Genomic DNA, 18,803 nt, shown 5'->3' with positions numbered 1-18,803 from the left:
AGTCCGCCTTGATGAAGCTAGACATCAGTGCGTGCCAGCTGCCTGGCCCCCTGTTGTTTTTGTGGCCCACCTCTGAACTTGGAGAAATCTTTCAAGGGGAGCATTTTGTCCTTTGTCAAGGATCACTTCAGCTCTTCAACATGAGTCTCTCGAAAAACAAGTCATAACCACCCACCACCCACCCAAATTCAATTAGACCCCAGCTCTTCAGGCCAAGGGGGCTGTGGCTGTTGATTTAGGAAAGAAAACCCCTCTCATGATAATAAAATAATTGGTTTATGTCTGAATCTGGCCTCCAGATGTCAGAGGCCCAGAGACACCATTTTCCTTTCAAAGCTACATCTGTAAAAGGCATTTATTTGCTCAAGGGGTGCAGGGTGCATCTTCCCAGGATGCAGCCGTGGTCCTGCTCCTTCCTGCCCTCCCAGGTGGCACAGGCCTGGGGCAAGTGGCTCCGTGAATTCCCCCTGTAAGGGTGAGGCCCCAGAGCTCCCCCTTGCCAGTTGCTTAAAGGAGAGAAGACCCTACCCTTCTGAGTCAGGCCCTACCTTGCCTCTGGCCACTAGCCCTGCTTCTTCTGCAGAACTGGCACAGCTTGCCAAAATGAGCTTTTGGGGAGCCGCCGGAGCTCAGGCCCCCACCCGCCGCCAGCAGGAACCACCAGCAGGCATAGCTCTCCTGACCCTCCCCACCAGGGCCCCAGGTATCCCCATTTTCCTGTCTGCTGTACCTGTCACTGGCTCAGGCAACAGCATGGCATGAAAGATTAATAAGGGCATGTCAGAGAAGCGCTTTGGGCTCCCAGGGAGAAAAGTGCTGCCTGTGTGCGGGCTGCAAGTTCACAAAGAATTCTGTACGTGTGTGCAGACCAGGAACAGGGCCCAAGTTCACCCATAGGCTTGGAGGTGAAGACAATCTCATGGAATCCATACTAGTAGGGAGACAATCCCCCCACTCCTCCCTGCACACACTTGTCCCCCAAAGCCCAAATAGTTGTCATCTGTGCTCACAGGTACTAAAATCCTACCTCAGATACAAACCAGTTTCATCTACTTACCTTAGACTTCAGTGTTAAAGAAACTTCTAGGCTAGTGATTTTCAAACATATTTGCCATATTTGACCATGTATCTCAAGTTAAACTGAATCTCCATTGCAGCCACTTACATTGACAAGCAAGCACATACAGGTACGATTATGGGGAAGTTCTTGGATTCCCCAGATTGCTAACTTCAAGTCCTTCCCTGGCCATCATTAGGTGCAAATGACATCATCTTTTACCTGGAAAGTGGGGGATGGTATCAGTCTGTCTCAAAGCCCTGAAGCTGTTATGAGGATGGCATGGAGTAATGGCAGAGTGTTTAGATTGTTGCCTATTACTGACAAGCTGAGTACAGGCAAATGTAACGGAAGTAGAAGATTCCAGAAGCAGTGCTCAACCTTATTAGTCAAGCACACCCTGAAAGACTACAGTTCAGACTTCTAAAAAGCTGTTATAACCCATTAAATTCCATGACCTACCGATGAGTGTGCTGCACAGAGCTAAGCCTACTGGCCTTTCACAGACTGAGAAACTGAGTCCCAAGAAAGTCACCCAGCTATCCGAGGACTGAATCACACCTCCCTCTGACCCCCTTTCCTTCTTGTGCCATGCCTCTCCCAGGCTGGCCTTGCTTTATGGCCAGCTGGACATTTGCTGATGTCCTCTTCCCCTTATTGTCCCTCCAGTCCCAACCTGCCCCAGATTGCCCTGGTGACAGCAACAGGTTTCCCATTTCAAAGCCCAGCCCTGCTCTTGGAAGATCAGAGTTGAGGCGTGTTAGCCTCTGCCCAGCTCCATGTCTTTGAAGTCTCTGACATCTGGTTTTAATTTTGGAGGAGCGCTGCTGTTTGGTGGGCAGTTACCTCAGAGCACTCAGTACAAACAGTAGGCACAGAGGCGGTCTCCTGTTTCCTCACTTTCTCTCACACTCCCTGCCCTCCTGTCACCTCACGGCCCCTCATGTCCCTGGGCTTTACTTTATCTCCTCCCACCAGCTGACCAGTTCCCTCTAAAACTCCCAGAAATAGTTCTTAGTACACGTCTTCTTGTTTTTAAAATTTCCATCTCTGTCTGCAACTCACCCTTGGTTCTTTTTTTTTTTTTTTTTCCTTTTTCTTTTTCCTTCACCCAAAAGGAAAACAGAAAAATGAATGGCTGGGCTGAACCAGTTGGGCTAAATAATTTGAAAGGCCTGCTTCACCTGTTAGCCAGTGTATTTGGGTTTCAAACGATTGCTTCTTGTCTTGCCACCATAGTTTGCTTTACAATTGAGTGTGAGACTCATGACACAGTGACAAATTTGAACTCACAAATTAGGACACTTCGAGGTTATTTGCTATTTACTTTGAGCAAAAGGCAGACGTGGCAGTGGAAACCACGAACGGTTATATGCATAGTATTTAATAGCAGAAAGGTGGGAAGTCGACCGTGAAGTCTTTTCAGCATGTTTACCCATTTCCTCAGCTCCCGGCTTTATTAAATAATATCCTGAAGGTGCCCCACAAAGGCACCTAATCACATGCAAAAGTACAAAGGAGTGTGTGCAGACACAGGAGGAACAATGGCCTCACTTCTTCAGGCCGTCTGGGAGGGCAGCTCTAGGATACACTCACCACTCCACAGCACATGGGTTTCCAGAACTCTTCCCACCCCACCCAGGGCCTGACTCACAACCTCATTCATTCCCCAAATAGTTGGTGAATGAGTGACTGAATGAGCAAACAAACAAGTAAATGAATGGGTGTGTGAATCACCTACCTGGCCCAGGTGAACACCGGCTGCCTACAGCACTGTTTGACCTAGTCAGGGTCAACGTGCGCTCCTTGGTATAACATTTGTTTTAAGTTGCCAACATTTGTGTGAGCCTGGAGATTTTACTAAGGAATGGGAGGCTACTCTGGTGGGGAGGAGGGGACGGGGCTGTGGGGGGAGAGAGTGAATTTTGGAAAAGCTAGCCAGAGTAAGTTATCTCTTCTCTGGGCCTCTGTCTTTTGAATCAAGTCATGGGGCCTCGGGGCCTCTTTGCCTGCCGTCACTCTCTCCACCACGCCCAACTCTTGCCACCCCCAGTCACTGTCCCTGCAGAAAGGTCACTGCGTCCAGTGGGTGTTTTAATTTGCCATACCTTGACCAGAAGGTGTAGCCCATGTTACTTCACCTAGCCTGAGTCTCTTTAAAACCATATTCCCATCTGTCCATGTCCACGAAACGCCAACACAGAGTCTGGATTCTGGCTTCCTAAGCTGCTGTTTCACTTACAACTTTGGTGACAAGCGCTTCTGATTATTTTATTGTAGGTGGGCCCCCGCGGGCCAGATTGTTTTATAGAGTTAGTTTTGATTCCAAATAAATCCTGTCTAGCATAGTGAAAGTGTGTTTTTTGAGAAAGCAGAGCCAAGCAGCGAGGCCCACCAGCAGCCATGAAGCAGAGACAGAGCGCTGGGGCCGCCCCCCCTCCCTGTGGAACAGAAGCATGCCTCAGTTAGCACTGAGACTGTTCAATCGGTTTTGGTGGGCAGCACTGACTTCGATTTTGTGCCCTACCACACTACCCTCTGAACAGAATAGCCCGATGTGGTTGAGCTCCTCTTAGGGGGCAGCACCATCCGCCCCCATGGCTGTCACCTTTGTGCGGCCCTTAGAGCCTCCAGCGTGGGGTCAGGAGCATGAGTTTGTGCCCATGCCTGCTGCAGCTTCTTTGGGAGTTCTAGACTGTTACCATTCAACTAAAGTGACCCTCGTGACTCCGCCCACAGCCCCCACGGGTGAATTCAGGTTGTGCGCACATCTGTGCACCTTCCCTTTCCTCCTCACAAGCTCACACCTAGAAGGAAGATTTTCGCTTTTGGCATCGTCCCCTGCTGGGTGACGGTGCAACCTGCTGCAGTGTTTCTCTCCTCCCTTCACCTCCGCACAGACTCCAAGCCCACAGTGGAGACGCTGGGACCCACCATAAAGAGTGAAGAGACCACCACCCCGTATCCCATGGATGAGGATGCCACGGAGTGTGGGGAAAACTGCAGCTTTGAGGATGGTAAGGACTGGGACGTCATCGTGTTTCATCTGGGGTGGCATGAGCATGGACCAGGCAGATGGCCCATGAGCAGGCAAGAACTTGAGATGCCTTGGCTTAGAGGTCCATATGAACTGACAGAAGAGCTCAGAGAGGTGCAAATACTCAGAGGCCGAGGCAGTGGTTGCTGGAAACACTCAGATATTATAACAACTAGTATAGCCCTATAGATACAAACCCACTGCTAAGAAAAGAACTTGAGTCCTCACTGACTGCCTTGGTAAACCATCCCTAGCCCAAGCCTTAACAGCAGCCACAGCTCTTTCTTAGTTAGTGTGTCTCTGTGGCACAGCCATATGGAGACCTGCTGTTTTCTTTAGGGGGAGGGTCATTGTTTGGGATAGCTGAGTGAGTCCACCAATTAACCAGAATCAATGCACTTCCCTGCGTCTTATAATGACCTTGATTTATGAAAATGTAGCGAGGACGATTCTACCAGACTGCCTGTCACATCTTCCATGTGTCACGTCATACAGGCCAGGGGCAAAGGCAGGATGTGAGGGATCCTCAGCCAGTCCTTCAAAAACCCAAGGGATCCTACTTTTTTGGATCATCTCTTCACATAGGAAATCTTGATTCCCTTCATTTTGTCTTCAAAGCATATCCAAGTTAGATAAAGTCGGTAACTGAAATATCCCAAAAGCAAGTCCTATTTTTAATGCTACTGTTCAGGTCACTATATTAGGACATTCCTAATAAGCCACAACTTTTACAACACCTAGAGTTTTGGGCTGGACTTTTAAGTTTGGCAACCCCAAGTTCCAGTAAATGACTGACCATTATTAACTGTTCACTAACCCATTAAAATGAGGAGAAATTAGCAAAGACACTTGAGAAGGGATGTAAAGACGCAGAGGGCTGGTGAAACCGTGGAGTCTGCTCACAGCCAGGCGGCAGCATGGGAAACTGCCCGGGTGGTGTGAAGGGCTCCAAAAATTAGCCATTAAGAAGAATGGGATGAAAGCCAAAAATTAATGCTGAAATTATGGGACTGAAAGATGAAAATTAAACACATATGTCTTAGGGAGTGTGCTCTGGTATATTGTGTGGGTAGGGGACACTGTTGGTCAGGGCTACTTGAATACAAAACCTTGACATTTTAATGAGCTTGTTTTTAGTTTCATTATGAGACGTGGAGAATCTTCCAAGACATCTCTGAGACAGAGAGGAGAAAACGAAACACAAGGGGTTACTGCCTGGCATTATATTCACAGAGTTAGTCTGTCGGGAGGCATGGGAATGGGGAGCCCAGATAAACGGCAATTCAAAGGAAAATTTAAGGGTTCTGCTGCAAAATTTCAAAAGTTTATTTTTAATATAATTTTACCGTTTACAGTGGTTTGTTTGATTTGAGGTTTCTTTGATGGTCCCTCCCTTCTTTTTAGTAAAAGATCTTTTTGTGGAATTTGGTGCCTGAGATATAGTATGCGTATAAACATTACAGAGGAATTATGGTATATTGAATTACTCTGTATTTTTGAACGGAAAAATAGACGTGTGGAGAAGTTGTGGGGAGAAGGAGATGTTGAGGGCTATAGCCTGACTTTCCCAAGCCACAGCTTCTGTGATGGGTTCCATGTGTTTCCTTTCCACTCCAGCTGACTTTGGCTAAGGGTGGGCAAACATTAAATCTCCCTCTTGGGAAGGCGGGACACAGTAGGGTCTGTTGGCAATCTGTGTCCTGCTGCTGAGATCATCGGCAGCCTTTGCCTCCAAATTCAAGTGTCCTCCACCCCATGGTGGGCAATTTGTCTCTACCCAGCTGCTGTTGCCTGTAGACATCTTAACCAGCATCCTAAACCTTCCCCGTGGAGAGTATTCTCTGGGAACTTGGGAATGGAAGTGAGAAGGCCAAAGACCCCACTACCCCTAGGCTACTAGCATTGCCAACCCTTTCCCTCTGTCTCGGGCAAGCGTCCAGTTTTGGGTTCGCATCTTCTCCTTCCCCACCTCGGTACCACCCCCACTGAATTCCAGGGTTAGCACTAACTCATACTGGGCTTTTAGATCTGGGTGGAACCCCAGAGAAAAACCCACTCGGTACCGCCTTTGGGCTCAGCTAGGTAAATCTCTAAAGGAGACAGGGTGAGCCGTTCTGTGGTTGCTTTTTCTCAGAGACTCACGGAGAATGCGTTTTTTTACCTCCCCTGGGATCCTAACCCTCAGGAGCGCTGCACCATGTACCACAGAGTAACTAGGACGACAGGCCTGAGCCACCAGGCCCAACAGATAAAAATACTTCTCATCCTACTCAGCTCTGAGCTGGGGAGCTCCAAGGGTGACCATTCTCCTCACCTTTGTTTTCACTCTTAACAAGTCAGATTGCCCACCTGACAATGCCAAACTATGCCAGCCTTCTGAAAGAAGGACTGTGTCTCAAAGAGGTAAGGGATGGCAAACGAGCCGGCCTTGTTTCTGAGGTCATTTTCTTCACCTCAGCCAGACGTTCCCTGGCATTCAGGTCTCTCTGGCTGCTAATGGGCTGCCCCGTCACTTCTGAGAGCCAGGCTGGCAGGAATTGAGATGGTCCTCTTAGGGAACCAGCAATCCACTGAGGCGCTGGGGAGACATCCTCCTCCAGCTTTTTGGGGAGCAGCAATTTTCACATCTGTCTGCCTCGGAGGTTGGTTAGAGCCCGAAGCCATTTGGTGGCGTCATTTATAATTGCTTACTATGGGACCCACTGGCAGACTTGGCTTTCATGCCTGGGAAAGATGAGACCAAAGCCTGACCGGAAAGGCAGCGATCGCCAAGATGAGTGAAATGAATGAGCAAAGGAAACCTCTTCTTTCCCTGCTTCCCACTCAGGCCTTTGCCAGCCTCGGAAATAGCGCCACTATGACTGTACCCTGGGCCCGCTTCGTCTGACGGTCCTTTGCTTACATTTCTTCTCCTTTTAGACAAAGATTTGCAACTCCCGTCGGGATTCAACTGCAACTTTGATTTCCCTGAAGAGCCCTGTGGTTGGATGTACGACCGTGCCAAGTGGCTCAGAAGCACCTGGATCAGCAGTGCCAGCCCCAATGACAGGACGTTTCCAGGTAAGGCAGTGGAGAGGGTCCAAGGAGGATGGAGGACCAGCCTACACATGGCCTTCATCCGACACCCTTGCAAGCTTCATTGCTTCCCACCACAGAGCAGTTTTCTCCTCTTTGCCCACAGACATCCACACACACACAGGCTGCTCAGTGATTCCTAGCCTACTCAGGATTTCAGCCCAGTTTGAGCTGCCAGGGAGAAAGAGAAACCAGGACAATGAGAGAAAGAAGCCATTGGGAGGTCCTTAGAGATGGTAGGGGTCCACTAGGGTCCTCTTGTTTGCCCAGCCAGCACTGGCTACTATTGTCACATAGCCTCTTGCCAACAACAAGGTGTTGTTCCCAAAGCTGCTCATTGGGAAACCGCTGGCCTGGATTCTGACTCATAGACCTGTGGTTACCACCACTCCAGGATTGAAATGCTGCCATACCCAGGGAGTGCCGCTTTGGATGTGATGCCCACAGGTGTGTCTTAGCAAAGAGCCAGGCACTTGTCCTGCAAAGGTGACTTGTCATCTTTTGGCCCCCAAAAGCCATATCTCAGAAACCCATCCTGACACTGTAGATAGACACTGCTTTTAGCCCCTTGGAACAGGAAGGAAACAAAAGCTGTCTGCTGGCTGTGCTGTCACATGCTTTAACAGTTGCCTTCTGGAAATGTCTTAACAATAGGCTTTCCAGAGATGCCAAGCTTGCTTGATAAAGTGTGCCACCTTCGATGGTACAAGCACTCCCCCCACAGTCCAGTGAGTCACAGAGGAGGTGGAGCTGATCCATACAGCAGGGGGCTCGGAGAGTGAATCTGCTGTACAGAAACAAGAAGCACATCGCCTCCAGAGCAGAATATACTGAAGTGATTAGGAAATGTTGAGTTGGGGGGATTTATTACTTTCCTTTTAAATATAATTTAATATAGTTTCATGTAATTTCGTTTTTAATAATGATTATATTTAATTGGCTTGTAAAGTTCCAGAAAATTTAACAAGTGGTGTTCACAAGCCAGTGAACACTCCAAAACATTCTGATTAGCTTTCGGTTTCCATACACCTCCTGCCTGAAACTCGAATGCCCATAAACCTTTGGGAGAAAAGGGGTTAATTCTGGAAATTTAGTGGGAAAAGGCTAGAAGTGGAAGGGGGAGGGGCTCCCCTCTTACTGGGCTTCTTCAGGTCTGCCCTCACCCCAAGCACCCATGGTGCCTCCTGTCCCTAGGAGTTCAAGAGGGGAGGAAGGCTCTCGAAGAATACTTGGGGCCAGTCTCCTGCCATAGGCCACACTTGCTTTCCCAGAGGGTCACAGCGTCTGCTCGGAAGAAAAACATTTTCATATTTCAAGTGTTTATCTCTTCAGCCTTTGAGTGCTGGCTCAGAGAGATCTGTATCTGAGGATCACCACAGCCTCAGGCACAGGAGAGAGCACTTACCCCAGTCCCAGCTCTAATCCCCCTCCCCCTCTCGCTCGCTCTCTGCAATAATGTTTAATTAATATAATGAGCCTCCCGCTCATTGGGAAAAAAATACTTATTTTTATAACCCAGCCTGGATTTTTCATTTCATTTCCTCTCCTTTGAGACCGGCTCCAATTAATTGGTGATTTTTCCCAGCCCCCATCTTTATCTGAGTGTAAGAAAGATGAATGGGGGTAAATGTATGTACGTGTTTATATATTGTTTGAATGAGAGGTAGGGATTGGGGCCATCTCAGGTGCAGCTTGGCTGAGTCACTTTGAATAAAGGGTTGTGTACATGGATTCTCAATGGGGTGGGAGGATTTATCATTTCTTTTTTTTTTTTTTTTGGTGTGTGTGTGTGTGTGTGTGTTTTGTTTTTTGTGACAGGGTTTCTCTGTGTATCTTTGGAGCCTGTCCTAGAACTCGATCTGTAGTCCAGGCTGGCTTCAAGCTCACAGATTTGCATACCTAGGATTAAAGGAGTGTGCCACCACTACCCGGCTCACAATTTATCGTTTCTTATCCAGCACCAACTTTCAGTCCTTTCTAATCCTTGGGCCTCCCCTTCCTATGCTTCTGAAAAGATTTCCTCTGAGGGTGTCTGAGGCTAGCCCTACCTGGGCTACAAGGCCGCCCATGAGCAAATAGCAGCTCTGGTAGAGCACATGTCACCTCTCCTCTGCCAAGCCTGTTGTCCTGCACCTACCTCCACCCACATCGCTCAGACCCCACCCTCCCCTGCATGCCTGGTTCCTTGCCCCTCCCTAGTGGTTGGAAATTGTAGTCTTTGTCTTCGTTTCAGCTGATTCATTACACTCTGCAATTTGGGAGGGCTTTTCAGAGCAGACTAAGGAAGTGGGCATAACCCCAATTTTTGACTAGATAGATGGGGGACAGAAAGAAAATTAGGGCCATAAGGAACTACCGGGTCTAATGTTGAGAAGGAAAATGATTATTCTCCTTCTCCAGGAGAATCACTGAAGTTTAGAAAAGCCACACTTGTGACCGGACTCCAGGAAACAAAGTCACAATGTTGTTCTCTGGTGATTAAAAAAACAAAAACAAAAACAACAACAACAAAAAATAGTCTTCTCCATTTCCTACTGTCCTGCTTACAAAGCTCCAAATAACACTGTAAGCGGAAGATAGACACCCTTTCTGTTTGGGGTGGTCCCCTCTTGTTCTTAAAAAAAAAAAAAAAACGGGGCCCTGAGGGAAGCAGTTGGGAGAAAGGAAACAGCTGTGCCTGGCTCAGGGCTCAGGGCAGGACAGAGCTAACGGGTGCAGAAAGGCTAGCGCCTGGCCGTAAACCTGAAAGCCACGGTGTCACCCTACTTTGCTCATCCACAAAGAGACCAGACCCATTGTTCTCTGGAATCATGCAACGTGCTTTATCCCCTTCCTAAGTGTGTAAACAGAAGTCATTTTGGAAAGGAGGCATCTAAGTCTACCGCTAAGGATGAAGGGAAAAGGGGTGGGGTGAGATGGCCGTGGAGGAACTCAGCACGGATGAGTTGATCACAAGTGTCCATGGAAACTACTCACATTGCTTAGATATTTTCTGACTGAGTTGTCTTCTCGTGCTCTCTTTCCCTTTTCTGCTCCCTTTTAAGTCAGCAAATAGTTCTGTCCCTCTGGTTAGTTGGTGATGGTTGCTCTAGGCTGACAAGACACCCACCGGATTCATTCCACTGTTTTTGTTTTTCAACAACGTCTTTCAAGCCACTCAGAATTTCTTTTTTTAGCTCTTGTGGCCGAGCAGCCTAGAGTGTGTTCATACCAATTCCCCCTTGGGGGGAGGGGGCTGCTGTGTTCCAAACTCAGTGACCTCTGGTGGTAGCAGAGGAGCCTGTCCCACCCTCTCTGACAAGCCAGGCTGCCTTCTGAAGTCACAGTGTGCTGTCAGTAGAACAGGCATATATTTCTTCAGACATGTTCTGATGCTTTGATCATGAAGAGAGTCCCGAGAATGATGAGAGTTGGGTCTTTAAGGAAGGACACAAGCATTCCTTGAGATGATAGGGTGAACCTGGTGTCCAGCTCTCCAGTGTTGGCTAAGAAGCCCACAACTATCTGTGGCTATTTCTATCGTAATTTTAACGAGCTAAAATTGTTTCATCTGATTCTTCAGCTCTGCTTCGGCACTGGTCCTATTTCATGGATGCTGGGGCCACACTGTCCATACATGGAACACCCCAGCAGCGCAGTCTTGTATTAGACAATACTGCTTTAGCACCGTTGGACCGGACAAGCTCCCAATCCTTGATGACACGTCCATAACTTGGTTTAGTGAGCACCAAGGAGCAAGGAGCTGGGAAGACAGATTTGCCTGAGCCCATTCCGGAAGTGTTGTATGGTGGCTGCTGCTTTGATTTTCCTATGCATGCCACCCTGTCTCCCTCAGCAACCACAAGAAAATAGCCAAGGAACACACATTAAGGACTCTTTGGAGGCCACACAGAAATAGCATCCTGGGTAAATATTGATACCTATAGCATTGATGGTTGTTATGTTATGAACATTATTATTGTCAAGAATGAGGTAAGGCCTGGGCCTGGTGGTGTTGGTTGAGAGACAGGGGCGAGAGGGTTGAAAGTTTAGGGTTTTCCCCGGGCTACAGAGTAAGTTTTGAAACCAGTTTAGGTGGCTTCACAAGGAAAGGAAACCAGAGGGTGTCTTGTCAGCCTTAAAAGGAAAGGAAAAGGAGAGCTGAGCTTGTAGTTTAGTGGCAGAATGCTTCCTTAGCTTCTGGGAGTGCCTAGGTTCAATCCCTAGCACCACTGTGGGGAAGGGGGAAGCGGAGGGGGAAGAGGAGGAGGTCATGAGACCAGAGATTAACAGGATCCTGCCCAGGCAGCCTCCTGATGGTGATCCAAATGTGATCTGGAACACATGCTTTTTCATTCTGGAATATGTGTGCTCTTTTAAACATTGATTGACCTTGTGGAGTGCGATTACGATGTTACTTTACTTCAGTGACTAAAAGCCATGAAAACGTATAGAGAAAACAGGCAAAGCCTATTGGACTAGGACACCATTGTGAAGGGAGCTTTGCCCAGCTTATAGAAGGGATTGAAACAGCAGTGCCTTTACCCAGGCTTCAAAGGAAAACTCAAATGGGAGTAAGCCAAGAATCTAAACATTCAGGTTTTACACACATTGGCTGTCCATTCAAATGTAAGTAGTAGACCCTGCTAATTTCTCACTGGGGTTGTTTTGATGCAGACCTGGTTGCTGATGAACCCCAACAGAGTGGGTGACCAGAACCGTGATACACCTTGTGTGCAAGGGAGAAGATAAAGGGAACTGTGCCTGAGTATGGTTGGTCCAGGTTCATAGAGAAATCAAAGGAAATAATTGATGGAGGAGCTCACAATGGGCTTGATTTTTGACAGTAAGTCAGCCATGACTCTGAATTTAAAAATCTCTCTCTGAGCTCCAAGAGCAGGTGGCAGCTTGCAATTCAGACACTCAATGACCTCAACCTTCCTAATGCTGTGACCCTTTAGTACAATTTCTCATGTTGTGGCAACCCACCCCCATCATAAAACTATTTTCATTGCTACTTCATAACTGTAATTTTGCTATTGTTATGAATCGTAATGCAAATATCTGATTTGCCACCCCTGTGAAAGGATCATTCGACCTCCCCAAAGGGGTCAGGACCCACAAGTTGATAACCATTGCCTCCTGGTTGAATCATCTTCAGAGGGGGTCACTGCTGGTTTGGCTGGGGCATAGCCCTTGCAAATGTAAGGACAGAAAACTGGGGCTTTGGACCATGATCGATTATTAAAGGATGGGGAGAGCTGAGCTAAAAACAAGCAATAGCCAAGGGATAATTTCAACTAGAAAAGGAAAGAATAGAGAAAACATCCCTCGCTTTGTGGAAAAGATGACAAGAGAGAAAAACTGCTGTCCCCTTCTTTCTGAAAATCTCGAGGGACCAAGTTGATAACAAAGAATCAGAATGAGAGCAGCACTGTCTAGATGGCAGAACTTTATGTGGAAGGTGACACATCCAAAAAACATCTCCAGGTTGCTGTCTGCAAGGACTGGCCAGGCTGAAAATTCAAATGCCCTCAGAATGTCCTATCATAAACCTCGAAAACATCCTGCTGAGTTTATCCAAAGTCAATGTTTCCCTTAACTGGTTGTTAATTTGAGGACCTTAGCAGAGATAGACTGACCTTGGGAGGCCAGCTGAGGGGCTGACTCATGTTTTAAGTATGACCTATACTAAGAGGCTCCATCTCCTGCTTCGCTAAATACTCTTTCAGATGGTTGTTCTAGTAGGAGGGCAAGATGCTAGCCAGGAGATGTGTGTGAGGGACAGATGGTGTGCTTGGCTTTGCAATAGCCAGGAGGATCAAGCTGGTGATTTATTTTAGGGTTGGTTAAAGGGGAGTAGACACAATTGAATTCATTGCAATTGGGCCAACCTCAGTCACGTGTCCATAGGACACTTAAGCAGCGGAAGCCAGATGGGATCATAAATTGCTAGGTGAAATATCAAGAGACCCTTCTTGAGACAGCATCAGGTGAACCGCCTGAATGGCCCTGACCTCTGCACTTCCTCTCTGCCCTTTTGAACTTGTGTTGTTTGTTGCCATGTGGTTGTTTGCTCCGTGTCATTGGCAACAACAGACGTTTTGACTCAAGGATACAGCAAAATGCCTCTCAAATATGTCAAGTCCAGGAGGATGGGATTGCATCTTGGAGACATTGTTTCTTCATTCTCTTTTGGCAGCTGAGTGTGTTTCCTTTCCATTGTCTTTTTGTTGGATGCTGTCCATTGCCAGTATCCTAGCCATCAAACACAGAACAAGAAGACAACTTCCAGAGGCAGGGCTGGGTTTCTGCTGGCCACTTAGGGCAAATTCTTGACAATCCAAGGGTTTCTCCGTAAAGACCAAGGAAATTCATAAGACAACACTGTCCCTATGTCGTGCCAACCTTCCTTTCTATCAGGTATCTGGCAGCCACTGTGAACTTTCTTAGTATCTATCTACCAGTGGTCGGCCATAGGTGGGATGTTTCAGAGCCATCTTCCCTTTCAGAATGCATTAAATCTCAGTATCTTGTGTGAATGTGAGGACTTCCCAGAGATGAAGCACTTAGCTCCAAAGAGGAGTCAATGGGGGCCCACAAAGACCCAGAAAGAGGACACTTAAAAGGACTAGGGTTGTGTTTCCTGGAGAAGCACAGACTAAAGGTCTTAATTCTCTCTGTGTGTCTCCATCTGTCTCTCTGTGTCTCTGTCTCTGTCTCTCTCTCTCTCTATCTCTCTCTCCTTCCTTCCAGACCTCCCCCCCCCGCCCCAGTGTTTGTGTGTATATGTACCACAGTGCACGACCTCTGATGTCAGTTTTTACCTTGCATCTTGTTTGAAACAATGTGTATTTGTTCACTACTGTACCTCGGGCTAGCCCAGAAGCTCCCATTGTTTCTCCTGTATCTCCATGTAGGAATACATAACAGGTAGGTTTATTGAGTCGTGGTTTTACCTCAGTTCTGGGGACCTGAACTTGGGTCATTAAATTCGTGAGACAAACTCCTTATTTACTTAGCCATCTCCCCAGCTCCCTGGGCTTTTTAATGTCTTATGAGTAAAAATGGTGCAAAGTCAGGGGACAGAAACTGGCTGCATTGCATCAGGGATAGAAGGAGGAAATGGGGCCACGGGACAGCAGGAAGTGTAAAGCTAAGTTTGAGATGTTCCTGGCAGTTGGGGTTGTGGCCTGGATAACACATTGCCAGTGTGGCCTGTGGAGAACCTTTCTGAAGGAAGGATGGATGGCATGGTGTCGAGATGCTTCTGCATATTTCCTCTGGCCCATGCTAGTAGCCACATGGGGTCCCACTCAAGATCCAAGACAGTATCACATTTTATTTCATCTTCTATAGATGGTCACAGAAGACCTGTAGTGAGTGGTGTGTGATGGACAGCTGGGAGCTGGCTGTTCCCTGGAGTTGAGACAGGCCTGGGAAATCATCTTATTTCAAAGATTGCCAATTCCCTCCTCCGGTTAAACCATACTTCCTTTTGCATCTTGCAATGGCTTCTCCGGGTTAATGGTAGCCTTTGGCCTGTGGGAAGCAGTGGGCGGAGTGTCATCAGTATCTCAGCTAAGCTTTTGCTATAGCCCTGTTACCATGCAAAGTGCTTTACAGGGTCCATTCTTCCAGCCCTGTGCAGTAACAGCACCACTATCACATCCATTCTACAGATGGAAAGGCTAAGGCTTTTAAAGGTTTAGAGCCTCCAGCCAAGATTCCACCCCAGATGACGAAACGCCAGCAAGTTGACTCAGTCCCATCTGGGTTCAGACCCTGCTTTCCTCACTCCGTAGCAATGGTCCTGGAAGCATGACCCCACATCTCCCGGCCTTAGTTTCTTTTGTAAAAATGGAGAAAGTAAGCTTGATGTGGAGTGGGACATGATTCCAATCCCAGGACTTGAGAGGAGCAGGCAGGACGATTATGAATTCAGGGCCAGCTGGAGCTGCTTAGCAGGACCTGAGCAATGCTGGGGTAAGGAGGCTAGGTGGGGGGGGATACTGGGGGATGGACAAGAAACTCTAGGTAGAGGCACAGTGGCATACAGTATCTGTTCAGTTCGATCATCCTCATCTTCTGCTTTTTCCCCCTCCCGTTCCTTGAGCTTTTCCTGGTCTGAGTCTCCCTTTGTGGTGTCCCTGGTTCTAATCAGGCCTCTCTCAGTGACAGGCAAGGATGTTTTGCAGCCCAGCGTCCCACTGACTGATGTCGCCTGCTAATTCCTTAAATTTACATATCATCTTTCTTCCCTGGAGCTCATAGCACTTAACAGACAAGTGGGGCACAAATGATTTAACTGAGTGAAATCCAGAGGCCTGCTTGTCTGGAGACTCTGCAAACTCGTGGATTAGCTCAGATGTCAACGCTGAATTATGAGCCCTCAGCTGCTCGCGCTTAGCCCGCCACTAGCATTAACTGGGTTCTTGCCTTGGTCCTGTAAATCATGCATAGTGATTATCAGCCTACTGTGAGAGGAGGGAGGGGAGAAGAAAGGATAAAGGAGGGGGTCTGGAGGCTCTGGGCCAGCTGACTGGGAAACCTTTGGCCTGGTTGAGTTCTAATGACAGGGTGGGTAGATAAGATAGACCCGGATAAAATCCTTGCAGCCCGCCATTTCACAACACCCCCCCACACACACACACACATTTGGCTTCCCACTTGTAACCATTCTGCTACGATTCCTTAGCTTAAGAATGCAAATTCACACAAGTGACAGAATTTCCGCCAAGCAATTCTCAGGCAGCAAGTGGGTCTTATTTGTGAAACTGTGAAGGGAGAAGGCTGAATAAGAAGTCTCTCAAATGTGTTTCCCTTTAAAGACGGGGTGGAAAGAGTAAGGGCTTGGAAGTTACAGGTGCACAGAAGATCAGGGGGGCCCTCACTGGCTTGCCAGGCTACCGGGAGCCTCCACAGGTTACCCTGGTGTTAGGTTACCTCATCTCTGAAAGGGGGCTGCTGGCTCAGGAAAACAGGCCATGGCAAAGGGATTGCATGAATCTGAAGGCTTGGCAGAGGCTAGCAGATTCTCCCTCTGTCCTCATTACATAGCGTTCTTTTTTCTCTGTGTGCTTGTCATTCATTCATTTATTCATTCATGAAAGCAAATTTCCCTGAGTAGTGTGATACGCATGGACTCAGGAAAGGAGAGGCATGCAGTGTTGAGCCTTACATGTGCAAGACGATCTGAAACGGGAGAGTGTTAGATGGCTCAGCAGGTAAAGGTGTCTGTCACCAAACCTGAGGGCTGGAGTTCTGGAACCCACATGGTGGAAAGAAAGAAGCAACTCCTGCAAATATTCCTCTGACCTCCATGTATGCACTGTGGCATGCTCATATGCGCAATCAGGTACACGCATGTGAGCATGCACACACACACACATTAAATAAATAAAAAATATTTTTTAAAAATCTTAGATGATAAGAAAGACACATATGACCTAGCTAAGAATGCCAGCTAGTGGGTAGTTACCATAGAAAATGGCATCAATTCCTTCTAAAGGTCGGTAAGACTGTGTTATAGTTAACAATCCTGGAGTTGTTAAGAAAGTGGGGGTGAATATTGCATGGGCCAGAAGGGTGAGAAGAGCCAGGCGATGTGGGGCAGGGGAAGAACCAGGAGGTACAGGCCCAGGGAGAAGCCGTTTTGCCTCAGAGAGTAACTGCAAGGATTTAGGGTAAGACACCCTGCAGGCAGCTGAAATAGTTTACTGCAAAAAAAAAGTGGGCATGGGCTGGAGACAACCTTGTTTCTAATTTAAATTTAAATTTAAAAATAAATAATAAAAAAGTGGCCACTCCCTCGGTTAAGTCTGGGGTCTATTTCTGAACCATCATTTCCTCCTTGGACAAGTCGCTTTAACCTTTCTTGGTTTCTCCATTGTGTGCAAAGTAAAATTAGGAAGTCTTGCTTGCGAGCATATAGGAAGGAAGAGATGAAATAATACGTATCCAGTGTGCTTCGTAACCTGTAAAGTGTTGTGCGATTTTGGACTGTAATTATTACCATTAATAGTGGCAGCAGAATGATCTGATGGGGAAACAGAGAGTTAGAAGATCACTGAGTGCCTGGCAATGGTATCTGCATCCCATCTCAGCAGACCCCATCATCAAAATGCGCTCTGGAGGCAGCCTCCAGCCCCTTATCTGTGCTGGGAACAGGCCTGCTGCTGGAAGGTCTGCCATAGGCTTAGCACTCTCCTAGCAAGAGGATACCAGCAGGTGTAACAGCAGCAAATCAGAGCTCTCCATCCCGGAGAGGGTGCTCACCCAGCCTTCTGGAATGCGAGCCTGTCTTTCCCCAACAAGCCCAAGGTATTCACCATCCCTAATGACTGAAAAGGCCCTGTGCTCACGTCTCAGTATAATTTGGCATCATATTAACAGGAAGTGTTGGGCCTGCTCACAACCCTAGCTGGATGCATAGTGAAAATATGTCTCTGTTCCGCTCGCAGAGATGTTTAGCGGACCATGACTCGTGTCTCAGGGCCCAAAGCAGATCATGAGACCTCCCATTTCTCCTCTGCATTTGCTCTCTGCACATAGGTTGTAGGTGCCCATCTCTGCACCTGTGTCTGTGAGGCATAGGGGCCGCCAACCATACCAAGAGCTCAGCCTTCTGCATAAGTACCGGATGGATTTAAAACTCATCTGCCAAAAAGGCCATTCTTGAAGCATTTGGACAGTGAACCCTTAATTTCCCAGAACGTGTATTCTCTGCTAAACACACAGCCTTTGTAATGATAATGGCCATACCTTTTAGACTACTGGACCTGTGCATGGCTGCTTGAGAAGGGTCTAGTGCAGGAAGAAAGTGCCTTGTCTGACCACCCCCACCCCTGATCTGCTTAAAGTTGACGTGAGTGACAGTTACTGAGGCCCAGGCATCATCTACTAGCCCTGGCAGAGACAGAAGGTTTTTAATGTCCTCCATTTGGACAGTGCCCAACCAGAAAACAAAGACTCGAAGCATAAGCCACCTGGCCAGAGTCACCCTCTAATCTGGCAGCCACCTCACTCCTATAAACTGTTCCCTTGTAATTCAGTTCATTAGACAGCATTGGCCCTTTGGGTAAGTCAGAGATGAATAAGACATGGGTCAGGCCTCATAGAATCTAGGGAGAAGAGACAAGCGTATACACAGCCAAGATGTCAGGTTGACCATGCCAGGGGCCGTATATGAAAGAGACATGGCACAGGTGATCCAGGGAACCTGAAGAGGAACCGATGTGACTTGAAGGTTAAAGGAAGAGCTTCAAAAGGATGTGGCATTTGAATCAAGATTCTGAAAAAGCCTAGAAAAGAGCAGAGCAGGCCCGATGTGGCGGCACACACCTGCAGTATGAGCACTCAGGAGGCAGAAGCAGGAAGGCTGTAAGTTCAAGGCCAGCCTGACATACGTAACAAGCCATGCTGTGCTTCAAAACCCTGAAAACACCCCAATTCTAGTCCGGCCTTTTGACGGAGAGGCCACAGTTATGGAGTGGTATATTTCCCAAGCATTTACCACCTGTGTTTGGATTTGGCTCCCCCAGATGACAAGAACTTCCTGAGACTACAGAGTGACGGCCGGCGAGAGGGCCAGTATGGGCGGCTCATCAGCCCACCGGTGCACCTGCCCCGAAGCCCTGTGTGCATGGAGTTCCA

General features: G+C 47.8%; 1 protein-coding gene across 5 annotated transcripts in view; it reads left to right on the top strand.

The window, feature by feature from the left end:
* Nrp2 (neuropilin 2) overlaps positions 1 to 18,803 on the top strand; it is a 116,403-nt gene that overhangs the window by 62,081 nt on the left and 35,519 nt on the right. For all 5 annotated transcript variants that reach the window (XM_040753469.1, XM_040753470.1, XM_040753473.1 and 2 more), the window contains exons 11-13: positions 3,958 to 4,074; positions 7,014 to 7,154; positions 18,692 to 18,803. The exon at positions 18,692 to 18,803 is cut by the window's right edge and continues 151 nt beyond it. In XM_040753469.1, the coding sequence (XP_040609403.1) occupies positions 3,958 to 4,074; positions 7,014 to 7,154; positions 18,692 to 18,803 (370 nt within the window). The remainder of the gene's footprint in view (positions 1 to 3,957; positions 4,075 to 7,013; positions 7,155 to 18,691) is intronic.

Source organism: Mesocricetus auratus, unplaced genomic scaffold (assembly GCF_017639785.1).
Source record: "Mesocricetus auratus isolate SY011 unplaced genomic scaffold, BCM_Maur_2.0 Super-Scaffold_100010, whole genome shotgun sequence".
In the NCBI taxonomy this organism is placed as follows: domain Eukaryota; kingdom Metazoa; phylum Chordata; class Mammalia; order Rodentia; family Cricetidae; genus Mesocricetus; species Mesocricetus auratus.
Note: the sequence above shows the minus strand (reverse complement) of the source record. Positions and strands in the feature narration are given on the sequence as shown.